Consider the following 24218-nt stretch of genomic DNA (forward strand, 5'->3'; position numbering starts at 1 on the left):
TTTAGTTATTGCCACCACCTGTTAGGTGCCTCAGGTAAGTAACAGGTGCTGTTAATTACACAAATTAGAGAAGCATCACATGATTTTTCAAACAGTGCCAATACTTTTGTCCACCCCCTTTTTTATGTTTGCTGTGGAATTATATCCAATATGGCTTGTTGACAATTCTTTTTGTGGTTTTCCATTGAAGACAAATTAAATGAAGATAATACCAAAGAATTTGTGATTGCAATCATTTTCTGGAAGAAAATGAGTATTATCTGACAGACTTGCAGGGGTGCCAATACTTTTGGCCAACACTGTAAGTATATGGTCAGGTGGTCTGGGGCTCTGAGCAGGTAGATCTCATCCGGACAGTGGCAGATTATTTGGTCTTGAGCAGCTAAGTCCTCTACTTGTATAACGTTCTGCGAGACCCAAGATAAATTGCTCATGCACTGTTACCACCCTCTCCCCCCCTGCCCTGCTTCATTCCATTAACCATAGTATTCCCTCCCTTTGTTGGGGTTGTCAAATAGAAGTGGGCACACTGTATCATATTTTCTGGGATTGTTCGGGAATCTGCCCCTTGGAAGATAGGTCCTTCACTGATGCCCTTTTTGTTCAAGGTGTCCCCCTAGTTCCCTTTTCCTATTTGCTTAAAAGCATTCGACTATTAAAATGCTTTTTTTGTCTCGATAACACGTAGGAATAGCTTTAAGAAGGGCTATTCTCCTACCTTTAGATGTCTTCTCCACGCTGCCATTCGGTTGAAATCCCAGTTTTCTTCAGTATGCAAATGAGTTCTCTCGCACCACTGGGGGTGTCCCCAATGCTGCGAGAAAAGTCTCCAGCGATGCCTCCATCTTCTTCAGGAACCTGCCTCTCTGCGCGTCTTCTTCCGGACCTGGGTTTCAATCTTCTAGGCCTCGGGCAGAGCAGACTGCGCATGCCTGCGGCCACAAGAAAATGGGCGCTTTCTCATTTGCATACCGACAAATAACGGAATTGTAACCTAACGGCGGGGCGAAGAAATCATCTAACCGTAGGAGAAGAATAGCCTTTCTTAAGGCTATTCCGACGTGTCAACGAGAAAAAAAAGTTTTTAATGGTAGAATCCTTTTAATATTAATAGCAATCAATAGTATTTTTCATTATTTTTGGTCATTCTTTTTCTTCATGCTTTTTAGTATTTTCTATTTTTCTGGCCCATATGTATATTCATACTCTCATTGTCTTGTAGCCCTCTATATTCATATATTCACTATTACTATATATTTGCAATCCTATTTATCATGCTTGGTGTATCCTTTTTCCATTTATTATTGTATCTTCTCTCACCCTCTCTACCTATCTACGTTTTTCCACTCCTCATTTTATTTTTATATCCCAGCTTTGTCTACACAGGATAGTAGGTAGATAACCCCCCCCCCCCGTTTCTACACATGCGACTCTCATAGGAGCGAATCACCTCCTACAGTCCCATTCACTTTAACATCTCCTTGACAACAAGCTGTTTGGCCAGGTGCGTTCCACCGTGGAACGCATTCACTGCCGGCTCATTGGAGTGCCGTCATCAATCTACGTAACGTGATGACGTCACTACCTTTTCCATTGGCCGCATGCATGCTTTTTCAGCACGCTATCCGTACTCCCCATAGAAGACGGCTCTAGGTAAGTTAATAGACTACGGCCACATCTTATTTGAGTAGTCTTTTACCTTTCAGGCCGTACCTGCGTACTACCTACACTCCACCACTTTGACCACTGCCTTATCTACTGTTTACTACCTATTTCTGCCCACTGCTGCATTCTGTTTACCACCCAGTCTGTCCCTTACTTTTTAGTCTGTGCTTTTTACCTCTGTGCACTTGCCTACAACTATCTTCACCATTAACCTCCTACTATTTACTACCTTTTTGGCCCACAATTACATTTTATTATGTAGTACAGTGATGGGTGGGGGTGCCCATAAGAAAGGGGTCAGATACTGGGTATATATATGTGTATATACAGTATCTACTTGCATTGAAACTGTGTTTTTTTTATTTATATTATGCCTGACGAAGGGTTGTGTAATCTGAAATGTATTTATTGCTACCCAATTTAAACTATTAAGAACCATAACCCATTGGAGTGCGATTCAACTTTATTTATAATAGCTTAATGCTGTGGGGAGGTGGTCAGACCTTCTTTGAATGTGCACCCTTTCACGACTCAAGACCTAAGTGCTGCTTGACCAAATCCCTCTGTTTACTTTACAGATATGATGGAAGACGTGGGAAGGATTTTAGTACAGTTCAAAAATGAAAGTGGGGAGCTGCTTGGAACTTCATTTGATGTACCTGTGGACATTACACCCGATAAACTTCAGCTAGTCTGTAATGCCCTTTTACAAGAGGTAATGCTTTCTCTTATGTATGTGTACCTAGATTAGAAGTGTGTAAATCATTTCATTAACATGTTCAGACTATATCTTTACACCTCATTAACTTCATGCGGTTATTCAGCTTTAAATCCTGTTGTTCCAACATGCCCACACCTTGTTTCCTTTAGTAATGGACATCTGGGGCAGCCCCCATATAAATGAATATGGAAAATTCACATTAGATGAATTTCATCTGAACCAGCCACCATCTAATGTGTATGAGGACCTCCGCAGATACCAGGGGACATAAATGTCAGACATATTGGTCTTCAAAAATCCTCTGTTGTCATAAAAAATAAGCTGCCACCAGCTTGCTTTCCTGCACCCACTCAGAACACATTCACACTCTGTATGGGGTTGTTGGGAGGAATAACATTTATTTTATACCGTAACCATGTCCGCATGTTGGGCATTTGGTAGTCACTTATCCTGATGCCCTATGGACTTAATTGTTTGTGAATTATGTTTTATTTAAAGGAAGAGCCCGTGCCGCTAGCATTTTTTGTCCATGATGTGGAGATAGTGACATCTTTGGAAAAAACATTGGAAAAACAGACAGTAGAAACAGAAAAAGTGTTGGATATAATCTACCAGCCGCAAGCTGTCTTCAAGGTCCGTGCAGTCACTCGATGCACCAGCTCTTTAGAAGGCCACACTGAAGCTGTTATCTCTGTAGCTTTCAGCCCAACAGGAAAGTAAGTATGACAGCAAATATATTAATGCTTCTAGAACCTACCTCCTCAGCAGAAAAATATGTGATCTGTCTTTAATCACAGGCACTTGGCCAGTGGATCAGGAGATACCACTGTTCGTTTCTGGGACCTCAGCACAGAGACACCTCACTTTACATCTAAAGGTAAGCAGAAGAATGCCATATAGTGGTGGACATTTTATAGATTGTGTGAGTGCACTTTGATATTAGAGAATTGCATTTGTTTAAACAGTTTCTTAATTTACTTCTATTACAATTGCTTACAAATGTAAAAATTATGTTAATTGGGAGATATTTGTAAAGCACAAAGAGTTGTGTTGGTGCAAAAAAAAAAAAAAAAGACTATTTAAAAAAACTGACTATATGAAATCACCCCTAGTTTAAAATGTCCATCTGGACATTTTATGGCTATACCCACAACTCTGGGACCCCCATCTATCTTGTGAACATGGACCCCCAACTTTCACCCTTGGGAAGAGAGAGATAGCACCACATTCACAGGTCTCTCCATTTACTTGAATGGGAGTCCAAGGTGAGAAGCCAGCGTTGCTGATTTTGGAACTCTGAAACAAATTAATCATTTAAAGAGGACCTTTCATCAAATTAGGCAGTTCTATATACTGCTGGAAAGCTGACAATGCGCTGAATTCTGGAACGTCCTTCTGCCCAGCAGCGCCTATAGCGCTGCACAGTGTGAGCGGGGAGGAACGCCCCCCTCCCTCTGCTCACAGTGCTCGTTCATAGATGAGTATTATCAGGAGGGGAGGGGTCGTTCCTCCCCGCTCACACTGTGCTGCGCGATAGGCGCTGCTGGGCAGAAGGACGTTCCTGACAGAGTGTCAGGAACGCCCTTCTGACTGTAAAGCGCTACGGTACCGGGACTGATAGCGCTTTACACAGAGCACAGATCTGGAAAGCCAATAGTGCACTGAATTCAGCGCACTGTCAGCTTTCCAGCAGTATATGGAACTGCCTGTGCCCAATCTGGTGAAAGGTCCTCTTTAAATAAATAAATGATGCATCCCCGGTAGAGGTCACTGGTTGAAATTAAGCTGCATATAGTTATAGCTTTCACTTCAACTAGTGTAAAGGGGAAATGCATGTAGATGCAGGGAGAGGAGTATAATCTGTCATTGTCCTATCCCTGTGACTTTAGAATATCCCAGTGGACTTTTGTTCATGATATTACCCACCCCACATCATCAATCAAAAAGCATACGTGCCATTTAACCCCTTAGATGCTGTGGTCAACGCTGACTGCAGCACCAAAGTGTTTTATTCAGAAAAAAAAGTAGAAGTAGACAATTCCCCCCCCCCCCCCCTGTTAATGAAAAAAAAAAAGTACATCCTTAACATCTCCTAAAGTCAAATTAGTATATTACTTATTGTACAGTATAAAAACCCTAAACCTTAAAATTTATTAATTTCACCTCTGAAAACCAAAAAGTAATGACAACTGATCAAAACATCAAATGTACCCACAAAATGAAAAGAAAAGCTACACTGAAATTTTAAAAAGGTATGAAAGCGGGAATGCAAAGAGGGATAAAATAATGTTGGTTTACAACTAAATTTGATCAACAAAGGGTTAAAATGCGTATAAGATACCAGTTATGTGCCAGTAATATTTAGTTGAACCAGGAATTTAAAATTTGTAATAAAGGAGGTCACATTTTCAAGAGTGTTTTTTACATTTTAAAGTCAAGGCATCCTGTGGTAGAAGACTAGGTATTTCTAAATCAAGTGCAAAGCATTAGCATTATATTGTATTGCATTAGTGGACACACCACTTTGGATTCATAACCCCCTAGGGGGTCAAAAAATAAAAGTATGAAAAAACAAATAATTCAAATCACCCCCCTTTGTTTACACATATACAAGTAAAAAAAAAAAACCTTGTGACTGAAATTCCCTGATCTGAAAAAAAAAAATTATAATAATGTAGGAAAAAAAATTGCTAGAACTGAATCGCTGGCTTTTAAAAAAAAAAAAAAAAAAATTGTCTCCCATAAGAATTTGGATGATCGATCAAAAAATAGACATTCCCCAAAATGGTATAAATTAAGTGTACATGTAGTGCATACAGAATATTAAATGGTAAAGTATAATTTGTACTGCTAAAATAAAGTAAAATTACCGTAAGTGTTCATTTGGCTCTGTGAATGGGAGGAAAGGTTATGGCCTTTGGAAGGTGAAAATTGGCCGTGTCAGGAAGGAGGTGAAAGATTAGCGGGATATTAGCTGATAAATCGTAAGGTACAAACCTGTAAAGCCACAGCTTTGATCTTTAAAGCATATTCATATGGAGGATACACTGTAGCTTTTCAGTATTTGCATGATGGATTTGAAAATCATATCCATGGAAATTGACATGGGGCACAGATTAAAATCTACACATTCACACATTATACTGCTAGCTGTGTTTGGGTGGTTGTTTTTTTTGTTTTTGTTTTTTTAATAAAATTTTTAATCATGTGGGAATCTTGTCAATTACAGGGCATACACACTGGGTGCTTAGTATTTCCTGGTCCCCAGATGGGAAAAAGTTGGCATCAGGATGCAAGAATAGCCAGGTATGTTCATCATTTTTTCCTTATACCCCCGAACCACACTTTGTGGTAATACCACAACAGTGAAAAGGTAGTGGAGGAGGAAGGTGATGGAGGAAGCAAGCAAAAGTGGCATGAGAGCAGTACAAAAGCCCTCTGTCCCATTGTTAGTATTCTATTTGTCTGTATATTTTGTGTATTGTACGTAAACCCCAAATGTAAAGCACCGTGGAATTAATGGTGCTATATAAATAAACAATAATTATAATTTTTAAAAAATCAACCCAGTTTATGTTGTAAGCGTATTCTGTAAGCCAGGAGTGATCTCCTAAGTCAGGTGGAATCAACATGGTAAAATTACTGGACGTGTCACAGGCATTATGTAGCGATCACTTTTTTTACTTTATATGAACTGTGCGAATACTTAATTTGTTTTAATTGAATTAAATGTTTTAGATTTTTATCTGGGACCCAAACACTGGGAAGCAGATTGGCAAGACATTAATAGGACACTCAAAGTGGATAACATGGCTGTGTTGGGAGCCTCTACATTTGTAAGTCATACATGTGTCTTTTCTTTTAAATGACTTTATTGATAAAAAATAGTGCTGAAATTTTCTGAAAGAACAAGTGTACAGTGACTAGTCATAATTAGAGATGAGCGAACAGTGTTCTATCGAACACATGTTCGATCGGATATCAGGGTGTTCGCCATGTTCGAATCGAATCGAACACCGCGTGGTAAAGTGCGCCAAAATTCGATTCCCCTCCCACCTTCCCTGGCGCCTTTTTTGCACCAATAACAGCGCAGGGGAGGTGGGACAGGAACTACGACACTGGGGGCATTGAAAAAAATTGGAAAAAGTCATTGGCTGCCGAAATCAGGTGACCTCCATTTTAGACGAATAGTGGATTTCAAATCCGGGTCATATGAGAATGTGAACTTTGTGACTATGAGACAGGGATAGCTGTACAGGCAGGGATAGCTAGGGAGAACCTTTATTTAGGGGGGAATGTTATTAAAAATAACTTTTTGGGGCTCTATCGGGTGTGTAATTGTGATTTTTGTGAGATAAACTTTTTCCCATAGGGATGCATTGGCCAGCGCTGATTGGCCGAATTCCGTACTCTGGCCAATCAGTGCTGGCCAATGCATTCTATTAGCTTGATGAAGCAGAGTGTGCACAAGGGTTCAAGCGCACCCTCGGCTCTGATGTAGCAGAGCTGAGGCTGCACAAGGGTTCAAGCGCACCCTCGGCTCTGATGTAGGAGAGCCGAGGGTGCACTTGAACCCTTGTGCACCCTCGGCTCTGCTACATCAGAGCCAAGGGTGCGCTTGAACCCTTGTGCACACTCTGCTTCATCGGGCTAATAGAATGCATTGGCCAGCGCTGATTGGCCAGAGTACGGAATTCGGCCAATCAGCGCTGGCTCTGCTGGAGGAGGCGGAGTCTAAGATCGCTCCACACCAGTCTCCATTCAGGTCCGACCTTAGACTCCGCCTCCTCCAGCAGAGCCAGCGCTGATTGGCCGAATTCCGTACTCTGGCCAATCAGCACTGGCTAATGCATTGTATTGGCATGATGAAGCAGTGCTGAATGTGTGTGCTTAACACACACATTCAGCTCTACTTCATCGGGCTAATAGAATGCATTGGCCAATCAGCGCTGGCCAATGCATTCTATTAGCGTGAACTGAGTTTGCACAGGGGTTCTAGTGCACCCTCGGCTCTGCTACATCAGATTGCTACATCTGATGTAGCAGTGCCGAGTGTGCATCAGATGTGTAGTTGAGCAAAACTGACTCAGCACTGCTAAGTCTCTGCATTCGCATAGGAATGCATTGGCCAGCCTTCGGCCAATCAGCGCTGGCTCTGCCGGAGGAGGCGGAGTCTAAGGTCGGACCTGAATGGAGACTGGTGTGGAGCGATCTTAGACTCCGCCTCCTCCAGCAGAGCCAGCGCTGATTGGTCGAGTTCCGTACTCTGGCCAATCAGCACTGGCCAATGCATTTCTATGGGGAAAAGTTAGCTTGCGAAAATCGCAAACTGACAGGGATTTCCATGAAATAAAGTGACTTTTATGCCCCCAGACATGCTTCCCCTGCTGTCCCAGTGTCATTCCAGGGTGTTGGTATCATTTCCTGGGGTGTCATAGTGGACTTGGTGACCCTCCAGACACGAATTTGGGTTTCCCCCTTAACGAGTTTATGTTCCTCATAGACTATAATGGGGTTCGAAACCCATTCGAACACTCGAACAGTGAGCGGCTGTTCGAATCGAATTTCGAACCTCGAACATTTTAGTGTTCGCTCATCTCTAGTCATAATCTATAGGGGATTTTTACCTGCTTTCTATTCTCCTGTGCTCTTGCTTCTTGGCTGCTTCTTTAGATCATGTCTGTTATGGCAAAGTTAAGATATTTGACTATATAGTTGAGATACGGGGATTCTTTAGTAGTCTGAGACATCCCTCCTTTCTCATCATTGGTTCAGATTGCTGGTCTACCTCCCCGTGCAGTTCTGCCTCATTGGTTTGGCTTCTCTATAAAACACAATATAAGAGACTCAGGCAAATTATTATACAGATTACTAAATTACTAGTGAGAAAAAGATTTGCCACTGATATACTGAGCCGAATTAGGGGACACCTGGAGGGTTGTGTTAAACAGATCTTTGTATATCATGAGGAAATGCCTTCACTGATACTCGTATTGAAGGGGCTGCAGCACTGCTCCATTCACTTGAAACATTGAGTAAGAAGTGAAGCACTAATCTAGGTCCTAGTAGTGGTAATCTTACTGATCATAAAGTGAGGACATATCCTAGTGATCTGCTATCACAGTTTTAAAGAAACATTTAAAAGAATGTTTGTGCAAGTGTGGTATACCTAAAGTTATTCAGATTATTGTTAAGTATATATTTCAGTTATAATGATCATGAGTCCTTTGAATAGTCTTTTTATACACATTCTTGATTTCTTCCCCAACTTTTTCCCTAATTCTTATGGCTCTTGGCATTTTTCTGAGGGTTTGTAATGGATTTGCATTTACCATCTTATAGGCATGTTTCTGGCACATATGTCAGTATACCAGGGTATAATGCTGCAATTTGCATATCCTTAATGTCTCAGTTTTAGAAGGTGTTATCCCAGTAATTTACTGTTTTCTATTTTATTTTATTTTAGAAATCCAGAGTGCAGATATCTTGCCAGTGCATCCAAAGACTGCAGCATCCGTATCTGGGACACTGTCTTAGGCCAGTGCCAGAAGATCCTTACCAGTCATACACAGTCAGTGACTACTATAAAGTGGGGTGGAGATGGCTTATTGTATTCAGCTTCACAAGATAGAACTATAAAAGCTTGGAGAGCGAGTGATGTAAGTTTTCAAAAAAGTTATTTTCTTTCAGAGATTTTTGCATTCTGATTTTGAGCCAGAATCCACCTAAAAAAAACAAAAAAAAAAACTCCCTTTCATTTTAATGGGAGGCAGTAGCATTTTTTTTTTCCCTCTAGCTGATATTTTTTCAGCTAGAGGAAAAAAATCTATCTCCCATCTTCAGGCGAATTTTGCCTTGAAAAACACCTTGATATCAATGAGCAGGCGTTTTTTGCAAAAACCACATAAAAAAAAACTGCAAGTGTGAGCATACGCTTACTGTTCTTGGCTGTATTAAAGTTTAAGATGCAAATATTACCAGGATGGCACTGCAGAACCTGTGTAAACACTAATCTCTTATAGGGTGTTTTGTGCCGCACTTTGCAAGGTCACGGACATTGGGTTAACACCATGGCACTTAGTACAGACTATGTTCTTCGCACAGGGGCTTTTAATCCAGCTGAGGCTTCAATCAATCCCCAAGACATGCAAGGATCCTGTAAGTGGTCTATAAATGTATTTCATTACCTTTCCTAGCTCTGTATCTTATTGCCAGTATATATTAGCGCTGCATTAACAGTTTCCTAATAGGGCTAAGGCGGAGTTCACATCTGCACTGGAGGCTCTATTGCAGAAACCGCCGAAAATCAGTGGAGAGCAAAGTCCTGCACCGAGGTTTTTTTTTTCTTTCCGCTGCTTTCAGTTTGAGAATGACAGCCCCCATTCTAGTTAATAATGTTGTCTGTGTGTAACCGCTGTTTTAACGGTCTGGCTCTCTAGACTGGGTAGCCTGGCAGACCAGAACAGTGACGACCGCAACACTAGTGTGAATCTAGCATAAGTTTACATGTTATCTTTCTGTTTTGTAGTTTTGTTTTATTTTTTGTTAACTTTATTTTGACAATTTCATTTTATCTCTGTTGTGACTGGAATGTATATGATACATTTTATGATCTGACTATGGCCCGGGTTCACATCAGCGTTCAGGTTTCCGTTCAGGGAGTCTGCTTTGGGACCCCCTGAACGGAAACAGATCCGCTTTAAAAAGTGGTTACCTAAGAAACTACACGGACCCCATAGACTATAATGAGGTCCGTGTAGTTTCTGCACAAAACATGCGAAGAGAAAAGTGCTGCTTGCATCTTGAAAGGAAACCTGAAAGCTGATGTGAATTGGGCCTAAGTTTCAAGTTGCTTATTTGTAAACATCTGGGCTCTAAGGTTTAATCTGACAGAAGCCATCATTAGATGTCTTTGCCTTTCTTGGGCTAGGGTCACATGTTATGGGAAAGCTGCTTTTTGTTTTTTGGAGGGTTTTTTGCTGATTTTCCAGCAGTTTTTTTGAGACCAATCCAAGAGTGGCTTCAAAAGGAATGGGAAATATGAAGGAAGCTCTTATACTTCTCCCTTCTGCTAGATCCACTTCAAAAAACGCAACAAAATCTGCAACAACAAAAAAAAGTAACTTTTCCACATATATGATCTCGGTCTTTAAGGAAGGTTCACAATGTTTTCTGGTTTTATTGTGACACTTTACTGTTTTTTGCAATTTTTTTTTTCCGGAGAACGTCATTCCATAAATAATTGTAAGATGGTAGGATAAACTAATGGGTATTTTTGACAGCTTGTACGAATAAATTCTATGTACTCATAAAAGGGCTAATACTGTAATTCAAACAGTGTTTTTTTGTTGTTGTTTTTTTGAGGGGGGGGGTGCCTTTTATGATGATATTTGCACATCAATAAGTGTTATCTTTCATTCTAGTGGAGCAGCTGAAAGAAAGGGCTCTGCAGCGATACAATCAAGTTCGGGTGAGTGTAAAATGAGTAAACGACTTAGGTTTGACCTTTATTTGTGTAATCTGTTTGTATTAAATGAGGTAAAATAACATAAATAAGCATTATTTCCCTGTTCCTGTCTACCTGCCAGCTGCTCTGGTGCCACTGCTGCGGTCCTCCAAGGCAGTCTTTGTTTACTGTGCACTAGCGCTTACTTCATTGTTGTAGTCAGTACTAGCTTCAATGGTGAACCTATGAGACAAGTGATTTGCTGCTATGGTTATGTGCTGCCTATCTGCAGCCCAGTACATAACAGTGGGTAGACCAGTACAGCAGCACTGAAGTGGGAGATTTATCAGACAAGAACTGCTTATATTTTTCATCATGACATGCCTTTCTCCCAATTTTTGCTAATTTCTGATTATCCCTTTTTAACTTCTTGTAAATTTATTCTTAACTAATGATAGTCAATGTGATCACACAGAAATCCAGCAGTTTTGGATTTCATTTGACTGGCCAGGTTGCAGCTTTCCTTAAGTGTGCTATAGCAAACCAAAACTGAAATCTTGCACTTTGCTTTATTGTCAGGGAAAGTGGTCTTGGTGTATCTGCAGTAATGTTTAACAAGGCATTTGTGACAGAAAAAAGGGGCAACTGCACTCCAGCAAACATGCAGCATAAAAAAGCAAAATATCGTACAGCAGCAGAATCTCAATTTACTTAGGGTATGTTAGGCCGGGGCCCCTCATACCAGAAACGCCGCAATTTGCCTGCAACAGAGACACTGCGGGAAAAATCACAGCGTTGTACAGTACAGGCAAAGTGGATGAGATTCATGCGAATCCCATCCCCACTTTACGGAAAAGATCGCAGCGCGGACACGCTGCGAATTGCAAAGCCGTTGTGGCTTTGCAAATCGCAGCACGTCAATTATATATATGGAAACGCCAGCGGCGTTCCCGTAGATGTAATGTTAAGAGAAAGTCCGCAAAGGAAAACTCTGTCAACTTTCTCTTAAAAGCGCTGCGGAAAGAACCGCAATGCGTTCACGCAGCGGTTCTTCCCGCAGCGCTTTAGTGCGGCGGATACGGCCCGTGGGACCTTAGCCTTAACACTGGAATTTGAGGTTGAGCTTTTCTGCTTGACCAAATTCTGACTCAGAATCAGCTGTGGAATTCCTGGAGATAGAGTATGGGGCTTTTTTTTTTCTTTTTTCTGCTAGCCAGTCTTGCATCTTTTTAAGTAAATAGGGTGCATGGACATACACCTTTAGATAAAAAGCATGCACACAGCTAAAGAGGGGCAAAAAAGACTTAAATAATAAATCTCCACTATTATATTAATCAGGACAGAATTTAGGACTTTTTTCACCATCATAACACTGCAAATATTGAACGATGATTACTCTTATAGCTAAACAAGTGTCTTGGGAGATTTGTAGAACTCTAAATGTGTTGATAATTTTGTATACTCTATAGTTCTAGAGTTGTAGAGTAATTGTATTGCTTTTTTGCTCAGTTTGAAGGGAATCTATCATTGGCTATATCGTTTTTTAAATAAGCATATCTTTACATAGCCTTTAGAAAGGCTATTCTAGGCATACCTTTCATTCATTGATCCGCACTGCCATTTTTTAAAATTAACCTGGTTTTCTTGATATGCTAATTACTCATCAGGGAGCATCGAAAGCCTTATCACTGTTCCCTGAGCACCCCTGTGTCATCAGCCTTCCCCGGTTGTCGCTGCCCTCTTCTTTACAGACTAGCCCTCCTCCTATAGTTCTTCACTGCTTCCAGAGCAGCTAGTCACATACAGCACGTGTGAGATTTTAATCATGTTGTATGTGACCAGCTGCTCTGAAGGAAGCAGTGAAGAACTGTAGGAGGAGAGGTAGTCTATAAAGAAAGGGGAGGTGAGAATCTGGGAAGTTTGATAACGCTGTGGTGCTCAGGGGACAGTGAGAAGGCTTCCAGTGCTCTCTGAAGAGTAATTAGCATATCAAGAAAACTGGGTTAATTAATAGTATAGCCTTTCTAAAGATTATGTAAAGATATGCGTATATAAAAAATGATATAGCCAATGATAGACTCCCTCTAACTCCTCACCAAACAATGGTGGAATACAATCTCGCCAGTGACTTGCTTGCAAAAGGTTGTTTCATTTTGAATTTGTATCTGGCCTCAAACAGGGTCAAGATCCTGTGAGACTTGTGTCTGGCTCTGATGACTTCACGTTATTCCTCTGGGCCCCAGCAGAAGATAAGAAACCTTTACAGAGAATGACAGGACACCAGGCTCTCATCAATGAAGTTCTGTTTTCCCCTGACACCAGAATCATTGCCAGTGCCTCTTTTGACAAATCCATTAAGTTATGGGATGGTAGGACTGGAAAGTAAGTGAACATCTTCTCTTTTGCTAACTTTTTCACCCCCCCAGGAACTGCTATTTTTTGTCTGTATGTTGTTTCTGCTACTACAGCACTGCTCAATAAAATTTCCCGGAAGATGAGCTGCAATACCAGACGCAGCCACAGGACCTGACACTGTATTGGGGAGGTTAAAAGGGCTTGCTTATTTATTTTTCACAGATAAGCTTATTAATACTATATATACATATATTATCAGTCAGATACTAATTGCTGGTATTGTGTTACAGTAAGTACAATAACTCTTAAGGGGGCAGAGGAGTATAAAATAACTTGGGGTTTCTGAGCTGGTTGTGACCCCACCAAGTCGCATGATTGAAGCCAGTCCACAGCACAGGTTGCTTTATCGCTTCTCTTATTTTCTTACCTGTGCTATGGGGGATAACAGACTATAGCAAACAGGAGAGGAGGTAGGAAGTGAGAGTGATGGAGGGTTGGTTCCGATCATGTTGGCATCAGTCCAAAACCCCAGAAAATCTCCAGAAGTTAATTTATACTCCCTGGATGACCTCTTTTTAAAGTGTTAAAGATTTCATACCCGGAAAGTAATTTGTAAGAATTATTTGTAAACCTAAATAAAATCTTCAACATCGCTGGGGGATGGCAGCTGTATTCTCAGGGTAAATTGTGGACACATGTGCATGGTGGATCCCTACTTCCTTCATTTTCTCCCAGTGTTTTCCCTGTATTGAAATGAGTGTAAAGCCTAAGAGGCCCCCAGCCATTGAAGACATAGTAAATAAGTCTAAACATCTGTAACATAAAGAAATGTATTATCTGTTTTCTTTTCAATACAGATACTTAGCCTCCTTACGTGGCCATGTTTCCGCTGTGTACCAGATTGCTTGGTCTGCAGATAGTAGGCTTTTAGTTAGTGGAAGCAGTGACAGCACACTTAAAGTCTGGGACACTAAGACCATGAAGTTGTTTGTGGACCTCCCAGGACATGCTGACGAGGTAGGTTATACCATCATATAATTGTTTTTGTTTTGTTTTTCAATTGCTATGTTATGATGGCTAGGCACTCTTTAGCAAATATCTTATTTGTGTTGCTATATAATGAAAATGAAGTAAAGAAATTTTACAGATCGTGTTGATTACAAATTGCAAATCTATCTGTACCAAGTTTGCGCTGAGCACTTTTGTGTAGTCTGATCCTGCTTTCAGGTTTCATGCCCATCTGTCTTCTTGCTAACAAGCAAGAAGAGGGTTAGAGGAAGCTGTAAAATTGGAAAAACATTTTTAAATGAAGTCTGTCATCACAAAATCTTCATCATCAAACAAATCGCAGTACCTTGTAGGGCTGTCAGAATAGTTTACAATGATGTATTTCTTATTCAGGACCACCTCCATTCTTGTAAAAATCATCTTTTTTTTATCCTTATGCAAATGAGCACAAAAGCGCTTTAAAGGGATTCTATCATTGGTGCAATGGTTTTGCAGATAGACATTTCTGGATAGCCTTTATAAAGGGCTATTCTACTACCTTCTTTTTTTTTTATTCTCCCCACCTTTCTGTTGTAATCCTGGTTAATTACTTTATGTAAATGAGCCCACCTAGCACCCAGGGCCTCCGAGCACCCACCACGTCATACCTTTATTCATGCCCCTCAAAGGAGGAGGATGGTCAGACGGAGCAATGGAGGGGCGCGAATAAAGGTATGACTTGGGGGTGCTCGGAGGCCCTAGGGAGCACCCTGGGTACTCCTTTACATAAAGTAATTAAAGGGGCTCTATCAGCAAAATTTTGCTGTATGAGCCCCACATATGCGTGAATAGCCTTTAAAGGGGCTCTATCACTGGGAAAAGTCATTTTTATCTAAACACATGCTTGCATAGGCTTTAGAAAGGCTATTCCACACTTACCTTTTGTATGTAGATTGCTTCAGTGGTCTCTGAATAAGTCCGTTTTTATTCATATGCTAATGAGCCTCCAGCCAGTACAGGAAGTTCCCAGCAGCCTCCTCTCTCCCATTATCTTCTATGTGTGTGAAGCAAACAGGAAGCGAGTCATCAGCAGCAGCAGGAGCCGTCTCCCATAGAAGACAATAGGAGAGGTGTGCACCTTCTATCGTGCACTAGTCTAATTAGCATATGAATATAAACGGACTTATTCAGAAACCAGTGAGGCAATCTACATACAAAAGGTAGGTGTGAAATAGACTTTCTAAGGGCTATGCAAAGGTGTGATTAGTTAAAAATGACTTTTCCTAGTGATAGAGCCCCTTTAAAAAGGCTATTCGGGCACCGCTAATCCTATTTTAAACCCCCCTCCCGTTTTAAAATAAAACTATAAAAATATATATGTAAATCATACCTTTGCATGCACAGGGGGCGGTCGTGCACGATCCAACGTCATCTTCGGTCCCGCCTTCCTCTTCTTTCTTCTTCCAGCAACGTCCTCCTGTCCTGGCTCATCTCCACCTTCATCTTCTGTTTTTCTGGAGTGAATATGTTCGCGAGCGTACTGCGCATGCTCGTGTAGTTCTAAGGATACTTAGAAGTACAACAAAAATGGCGCCGGCGCGTGTGCAGTAGCGCTCCGGAGAGAGCGCTACTGCGCACGTGCGGGATTTGAATGCAACCCGCCGGAAGAACAAACTATAGCCCTGGGTATTTTTATTTATTTTTTTACCTATTCCAAATATCAGGATATTTGGTACTCTGCAAGCTCCCATTTTACCTTTCACTGATTTATATTTGCATTGTTGTACTACTTTCCCAATACTCATAACGATTGTCATCTTTTATCAACCTGGATCTGTCCTCACCCCCTTTCTCTCCAGCTACCTTTTTGTTTATTCTTGATAGTTATTGTTTATATGCGCTTATTCTTATAAGTGACTTAAACATTTTTTTGATTTTTGTTAGTTCTTTATTAGATTTTTCAAAGTGTGCCATGAGAAGGGGTTAAAATATCTGTTGTAATGTTTTATTTCTTGCTATAGGTCTATGCTGTTGACTGGAGCCCTGATGGGCAGAGAGTAGCCAGTGGAGGGAAGGATAAATGCTTAAGGATGTAAGTATTGTCATATAAAGTTTGAAGTTTCCTCTTTCCAATAAGGTCAGTTGTACTGTGAAATGTACCATATGAAGCCAGTCAGGTAAGAGCTTGTTAAAGGATTTTTTCTGGTCCCATTGATTACTATATCTAGCTCCAGCGATGATGTAGCATGTTAATATTTGACTACTGCTGCAAATCACTGACCATAGTAATGGCATTTCGATACCACTGAGGTCATTGCTGAGGCCAGTGATTAGGTGCAGCGGTCAAATGTCAGGATAGCACATTTCTGGAGCTGGGAAAAGGCTAGCAAGGCATCAGGGAACCGGTGACACAGGGCAGCAGTACAATCAGAAGGCAAGTAGTTCTCCTTTTGTTATTTCAAGGGGTTATCTACAGACTCTATCTTTTTTTATGAGTCCAGGCAAAATTGGTCCTTACTCTGACTCCACATTAATGATCTCCTGGGTCCTCCAGAATGTTGTCTTATTACAGGTTCCTCCACACAAATAATTGCCCTCAGGAGGATAAGCATCACAAAAGAGGTCTTTTGAAAGAATATGCTGTCTGTATAAAGATAAAATTGGCATAAATGTGATCTAGTTATTTGTGTATATTTATTTGATATTACTGGATAAAACTCTGCCACCTAATCCTTTGCATCAAACAGTCCACTGAATCGTTTGCGCAACTTTAATATATCTTTCATCTTCAGATGGAGACGGTGAAAGATTCTAATGTGGCTCGAAGAAGTGGATTTCGTCCTTTCATGATGAAGATAACAGTTCATGCGCGTGGTCTATAACAGCTTGACCAAAAAAATAACGTAATATGCAAAGAAGGCGTGTAGACCCATCACATCAAGCTTGCATATGTACGTAATATGTGATTTACACATTTGAGGCTAAAAATGTGATTAACATTGTTTCCTCAAAAGGACTGGCTCTAAATGGAATATACTGCCTTTCTGCTGCGTGTCTAATCCGCAGCACAGACATTTACCTTAATAAAACATATCTGATCTCTATTTCTGGCATGTCTTGTGATTATGATCATAGGAGTAATGAGAATTTCAAAGAATAAATCTATCATGTAATCACAGACCTATTCCCTCAGCCACAGACCTGCAGAAAACAAGTAAACTAATCAGAAGCTAAACAATTTCTGTCATGTCAAGATCCTAAAAACTGATTTTAAGGGTCGTTTAAAAAAACAAAACAAAAAAAAACATTGATTTCAATGGGATTTTAAAACAATCTGCAGGTGTGAGTTTGGAGCATTTTCACTGTGTATTTGCTATTGTGGGGAAGACAAAAGTGGGACTTGTAGCACTTTTGTCTGTTCAAAAGATTATACATGATGGGCAGCAACGTATCAGTCTTTAACTTTGAGGTCTAATTCGTGTGTGTCTGTTTTGCAATTCGTCTTTCCCTCTTCATTTTTTTTCTGCACATGCTCAGAATAAGGAACTAAGGTGGGGGGGGGAGAATCTGCCACAAACTGACTTTTTTTTTTTTTAAATGGATACTCATTGACAAATGCATCAAAAGCCTGATTATGGTATATGTTGTGTGACAGTTTGAGTGTTTTGTTTTGTATTTTGGGTTTTTTTTTTTTTTTTTTTTTTTTTTTTTACTCTTCCATAGCCCTTTTTAGACTGATTCATTACTGGAGAATATCAGGGACCAATTTGAACACAGCTAATCCTTAAGTAAGGAATTTATTTCTTGAGGCACACACTTTTCAATTTTGTGGGCATTTACTGGATACAATTCAATCCACTTGCTTGGAATCCTAGTATTAATTTAGGATAGAAGAGATGGCTTTCAACACTCTTTTGATTATAAAGTCCAGTCTTGAATTCAGTCCATTAAAAAACATAGTACACACATGAAGAAAAAGTGCAGAAAAAACTGAAAAAAGTGCAAGCATAAAAGAAGACGCTTAACGTGTTTCGGGGTGGACCAACCCCTTAGTCATGACTAAGGGGTCGGTCTACCCCGAAAAGAGTTAGTACACACATGAAGAAAAAGTGCCGAAAAAAATGAAAAAAGTGCAAGCATAAAAGAAAACACTAACTCTTTTCGGGGTAGACCGACCCCTTAGTCATGACTAAGGGGTTGGTCTACCCCGAAACACGTTAAGCGTCTTCTTTTATGCTTGCACTTTTTTCAGTTTTTTCGGCACTTTTTCTTCATGTGTGTACTATGTTTTTTAATGAACTGAATTCAAGACTGGACTTTATAATCAAAAGAGTGTTGAAAGCAGTCTCTTCTATCTACTACCCTTTGGATGATCTGCCTCCTGGGTCCGGAGGTTTGGTTTGGCACCTCTGAAAAATCGGTATATATGTGGTAAGCTATAGCGCAATTCTTTTCTCTTTTTCTAATTGATTTAGGATACTGAAAGCTTCTTTGAATCTGTTTATTACCAAGTTATGTTGCTTTGAATGTAGAATTTCAGTTTTCACATGTAAAAACAAAACTTGCCACTAGATGGTGCTTTAATATTGTAGCAAGTGCAGAATATTATTAACCTGTAAGCTTAGTTAGATTCTTTTTCTAGGATGCCATAGACTTTGCAGGTGACCCCTATGCATACGCCTTGATAAATTCCTTGAGGGGTGTAGTTTTCAAAATGAGTTAAATTTTAGAGGGTTTCCATTGTTCAGGTACTTTAGGGGCTTTGCAAATGCGACATGGCACATAAAAACTATTTCAGCAAAATCTGCCCTCCAAAAGCCAAATGGCGCTCTTTCCATTCTGAGCCCCACCATGTACCCATACATCAGATTACAACCACACTAGGGGTATCCCTGTGTTGAGGAGAAATTGTAACAAATTTGGGGAGCTTCTTCTTTATCCTCTTTTGAATATGAAAAATTTGGGGCTAAATTAACGTTTTATTGGGAAAAAAAGTAATTTTAAATTTTTACTTTCCAATGTTAATCTCTGAAACAGCTGTAGGGTCAAAATGTTGACTATACCCCTTAATTATACCCCTTATTTTCTGTCAGGGGTGTAGTTTCCAAAACGTGGTCATTTTTAACTAAACTAACTAAACGGAATATAACTAACTATATGTATGGCTTGCTTCAGCCACACAAAAAAAAAAAAAATAGCAACAATTCACAGTTGTGTCACACCAGAGTTCCAATTCTCTAGACAACCCCAGGCGCCTCCTCTCTCTCCCAGGATCTATCTGGAACTGCAGACTTTTCAGTCATTTAAAGTCCCAGTGATGAGCCCGGCCTCCATAACCTGGGCTGAGGCCTTCTCCCTAGCAGCACTACCAGACAAAGGTAAGGAATCTGAGGGAAACATGGCAACTTTCCAGCACCTTGTCTGTCGCCTTCTCATATACCCCTCCTTTATTTGAACGCGTGGGGATGGACACCATTTGCCATCATACAATGTGTACTGGATAGAGCATCCACGTTCGCCTGTAGCTTGCCTGACCTATGTTCAATGGAAACATTTAAATTCTGCAGAGTAAGAAACCACTTAGTTTCTCTCTTTGGCCTAGAGTGATCTGTTATTAACTTGAAGTGTCGACCCAACAAGAAGTATCTCAGGGATTTCAGGGCCTACTTAATGGCCTTAATGGCTGAGTTTTAGGGGTGTAAGTTTCTTGTTCAGGTATGTCACAGGCTGTTCCTCACCTCCAGGCACTTGAGACGGTACTCTGTCTAACCCCGCATCAGAGACGTCAGTCGGAACTATAAACTCCTTGTAAAGTCGGGACTGACCAACAGCAGCTGTTTATATACCACCGATTTTTAACTCCTGGAATCCATCCTCAGTCTATTTACTCCACTAGACCAGAACCGAACTGGTTCCCTTAGTGAAGTCTGTCAGAGGGGCTGCAAAAGTTGCAAAATTTGGAATGAATCTGCGATAATACCCGACAAATCCCAAAAATGCTTTTTTGAATGGCTCCGACTTCATTAATCTAGGGTTTTATTACACCTCTTCCTATTATATACCCAAGGTATCGGGACTCTTCAACACCCAAAGCACATTTTTTTCATTTGGCTGTCAAATGGGCTGCCTAGAGGGAATTTAGTGCGGCTTGAACTTTTCGCAAGTAACTTTTCCAGTCCATACAGTACTAAAGATGACAATATAAACTAGGATTTGACACTGATGTTCCTTGAGCTTGAAGTTCACCTTTAATCTCTTTAGACGTTTTTCTGGTCTCTTTTGTTACCATTCATATTATCCGCGTCTTTGATTTGTCATCAATTTTTTCTCCTGCGGCCATGTCCATGGAGATTGGCTACAGTCCCATGGATCTTAAATTTCTGAATAATATGTGCAACTGTAGTCACAGAAACATCAAGCTTCTTATAAGCTTTACCTTTAACATGGTTGTCTATAATTTTCTTTCTAAGCACTTGAGACTACTCTTTCCTTCGCTTCCTCTGGTTCATGTTGAATGTGGTCCACACCATGTCACCAAACAGCACAGTGAGTATCTGTAGTCCTATATACAGGCCCACTGACTAATTACAAGACACCTGTGATGCTAATTAGTGGACACACCATGAGGAAACATGTCCCCTTGGTCATACTATTTTCAGGGGTACCATCATTTCTGTCCAGGCTTGTTTCCAGTTTTATTTTATTTTTTTAAAATTCTGTTGAAGCATAGCTGAAAAGCAATGTTTGACTTTCATTTGTTTATTTTCATAGAATTTTTATTTACTACTACTTTTGGCAGATTCAAGTTATTTCTGTGACCATTATGGGCTTTTCTTTAATTAAACAAGGGGTACCAACAATTTCGTCCGCATGTGTATTTATAATGAGTATATTGCAAACCACAGCTAGTGCTTAATTATTAAAATGATATATTCCTGTAGAACCGTATTAATAATAATTTTTAATAGCTAACATGGAAACCCAGTTGCATCATTTCCCAATAACTTTTACTGCCGCAGCGAAATTTAATATTTTATCCAGATACTGTTTTAGCTTCTGAGCTTTGCTTACCGTAAACCTTACAGACCAAGCAGAACAGATCAATTAACTTACTGGTTGAGTTACATTCTTATGTATATAAGGGAATTGCAATAGGAGCAATTCCCCAGTAGCTACTGGTGAACCCTGGGGGGAGGGGCTCAATAGACAGTGAGCCCAAAGCTGAATTCCCACCACTGTCTCTTCCTCCTTGCCAGTCCTATCCTAAACAATAGGCGACAACTGGTCGACAGGCCCTTCCTATATAAGTGACAAGACAAACAACAACAAAGGGAGGTAAGCTAGCCAAGGATCCAGTAAAAGTCAAGCAACGCAGTACAGAATCAAAATCCAAGAGAGTAGTCAAAGGGTAAGCCAGAGGTCAGCAATGCAATAGTAGCAGAAGTGGAGTTTAACAGGGACAAAATTGAAATCATGCAGCTGCTGAAATGGGGGCTGTAAGTACAGTCGGAGCTCCCTTAGAGAAGGCAGGTACAGTGTATTACCGTCCCTGCCTTCCCTGATCACTGTGTACACAGTGCTCAATGAGTGCTGTATACACAGCTATGGGCATGATGTGTCTCCCCACTGACCCCGGCGGTCATGTGATCAGAGTCTGTTAGAACTGCTGGGTCCTACGGGACCCAAGTCAGCTCTATAGTAACATGCAGGCGGCTGTATTCCTCCTGCAACTGAGGCTAAATGTACCAGCCCCAATTACAAGGGAAATTGACCTCCCTCCAGCTCCAAAAAAAAAAGTGATCAGATGTTCCCAAAGGTCTATTATGAAATAATGGGGATACAATGTAAAAAAAAAATAAAATTTAAAAAATACATAAAATATGCCAATAAAAAGCCCTTATTACAGATTCTAGCCCCACCACTGACAACACTATATAAAATAAAATTTACTATAATGAAAAGGAAAATTTATTTTAAAGACTTTGTGCTATGAAATAAATAAAAAAAAATAAAGTGGAAACACACGTTTTCTCTCCTCTTTTGTTTATATTTTGCCAGGTATAAAAAAAAACAAAAAAACCTCACACAAAAATAAAAACAACATAAAAATAAATCCCAGAATAAGACAGAAGAAGCAGAAATTAGTTGAATAATCCAAATGATAAAACTGTTGAAGTCCTCAAAAACCGCACATACAAAAAACCCGGAAATGAGTCTTGTCCTGAATCACAAATTGGCCCCGTACTTAAGTGGTTAAACAACTATTCCACCTGCTGTTGATGGTTTGCCTGCTCCGGCGTTTCGCGAGCTCTCAAGCTGGCCTGCCGCTGAACTTGTTCCTCGTGCCTATGATTATTTCGGCATCTCAGCAGCTTGCTAGGACGCTATATAATGAAAATGTTGGCGTCAATGATCCGCCTGTCCCGTCGTTTCGGCTGCTCTAAGAGCCGCTTGACACCTAGCTTGCTCAATCCTCCCCAGCTCGGTTTGAGGAGATCTGTTGACTTCTGGCAACCTTCATAGCTCTCGTTTTTTTTAGAATTTTGCGACAAATGAGATTTTCGTTTTCCCAGCATGTTTAAAATTGGCAAACTGACAATTTGGATTAAAGTGAAAACAACAAATGAAAAGTAAATCAAAATTCACTAACAGACACAAACAACAAAATTTGAGTTGCTAAGCAACCAAACAACGATGAAACCAAAAGCAAGCTAACATCGCAAAGCAAATAATAAATTCCGATTAACGAAGCAAAAGACCATAAGTAAAGAGAATGAAACAAAACCAAAACAACAATCCTACGATTACCATATACCATATCAAATACTTAATCACTTAAACGCAAAACTGCAGCTATTTTTCTCTATTGCAGCGCAAGTGATATGACGGGTGAAATTTTTTTATCCCATTAATTTTTTTTATTACTCACATATTTTTCATTTCTCTCTGGACCCAATTCTTAAGTCCACACAGACAAAGTTGCGGGCAGAAGCTAGTTTATAATATTAGTAGGATAGGATAGTAGTAACATAAATTGATAACACTTGTGAACCATGTCATTTACTGGGATAAAAAGTAGCCTTTGTGTTAATCCAGGTTACAAACTATGTATGTGCCAAATTTCATCCAAATCCATTCAGCCGTTTTTGCGTGATTAACAAACATAAAATTTATAATATTAGTAGGAATAGGATAGGATTAGTAGGAGGAAGTAGGATAGGATAGGATGGGGGCATAGAGAATTGTTGAGCACATGGGGTTTGCTAGTAGAGGGGGCTATATTGAGTGCTATGTACTAGTCTTTGATTTAATTTTACTGTTTTTTATTTTCTTACTTGCAGAACTTTACTAGCCTACATAAAGTCAGCCTTTGTACTCTGTTTATGTTTAACATTCCAGTGACGATAGAGGTGGAGGAAAAAATGCACTCACTCACTTCTAGATATGTTTTGGTGTCTTTCTAGTAAGTTAATGTCAGCTGATTACACACAGTACAGCTGTTATAGATAGCTATAGTGTGCACAAACTCAGTAACCCCAGGAATTCCTAGAATACATGCCTCGTGTCGTGAGAGAACCTTTTCTAAGAATAACGTACAGTAATTCAAATACTGCAGTTAAAATGTTAAGTGTAGAAACGTGACACAACTATCATTTTTCTTGGATATGAAGTGATTGCATGATCCTGGTTTGTATACTAAAGGACTCAAGAGAAGATTATTTTTTATCTTTGTGTTTGCAAGCAAACCAGGATCATGGAATAAAGACCAAGCACAAATTATAAGGGCATTCCCATATAGAAAGTGAAGAGGAAGTTGAGTTGATCTTCCACTCCAGATTCCTCTCTACTTTCCATCCCAGTTTATGGTCACAAGTTTACTCACTGTTATTGTAAGTTTCAGAAACCGTGTGTCTAATGAGCTGCAGTCATGCACTTCAGAATCTGAGGTAAAATTGAGAAAGAGGCGTGTATTTTCAGCATCCCAAGAAAAGAAGCTTCCACCACAGATTCAGGATGGAATTTGGTGCTTGAAACGTCTCCAAA

At 40.1% G+C, this 24218-nt stretch overlaps 1 protein-coding gene across 1 annotated transcript; it reads left to right on the forward strand.

The window, feature by feature from the left end:
* The first annotated feature begins 1555 nt into the window (after positions 1–1555).
* On the forward strand, positions 1556–17329 carry NLE1 (notchless homolog 1). The gene is made up of 13 exons (XM_075262766.1): positions 1556–1653; positions 2244–2380; positions 2885–3102; positions 3184–3263; positions 5616–5692; positions 6125–6222; positions 8853–9045; positions 9409–9544; positions 10810–10856; positions 13012–13214; positions 14045–14204; positions 16196–16266; positions 16967–17329. Exons 2-13 carry the CDS (start codon positions 2246–2248, stop codon positions 16977–16979), a joined length of 1431 nt encoding a protein of 476 aa, XP_075118867.1. The 5' UTR covers positions 1556–1653; positions 2244–2245; the 3' UTR covers positions 16980–17329.
* The last annotated feature ends 6889 nt before the right edge of the window (positions 17330–24218 follow it).

The sequence above is a fragment of the Leptodactylus fuscus genome, chromosome 2 (genome assembly GCF_031893055.1).
Source record: "Leptodactylus fuscus isolate aLepFus1 chromosome 2, aLepFus1.hap2, whole genome shotgun sequence".
In the NCBI taxonomy this organism is placed as follows: domain Eukaryota; kingdom Metazoa; phylum Chordata; class Amphibia; order Anura; family Leptodactylidae; genus Leptodactylus; species Leptodactylus fuscus.

Coding starts and splice junctions, on each gene's coding strand:
- NLE1 (XM_075262766.1), top strand. CDS start 2,246: ATGATGGAAGACGTGGGAAGGATTTTAGTACAGTTCAAAAATGAAAGT. Junction 9,545..10,809: donor CCAAGACATGCAAGGATCCT/GTAAGTGGTCTA, acceptor CTTTCATTCTAG/TGGAGCAGCTGAAAGAAAGG. Junction 14,205..16,195: donor TCCCAGGACATGCTGACGAG/GTAGGTTATACC, acceptor TTCTTGCTATAG/GTCTATGCTGTTGACTGGAG.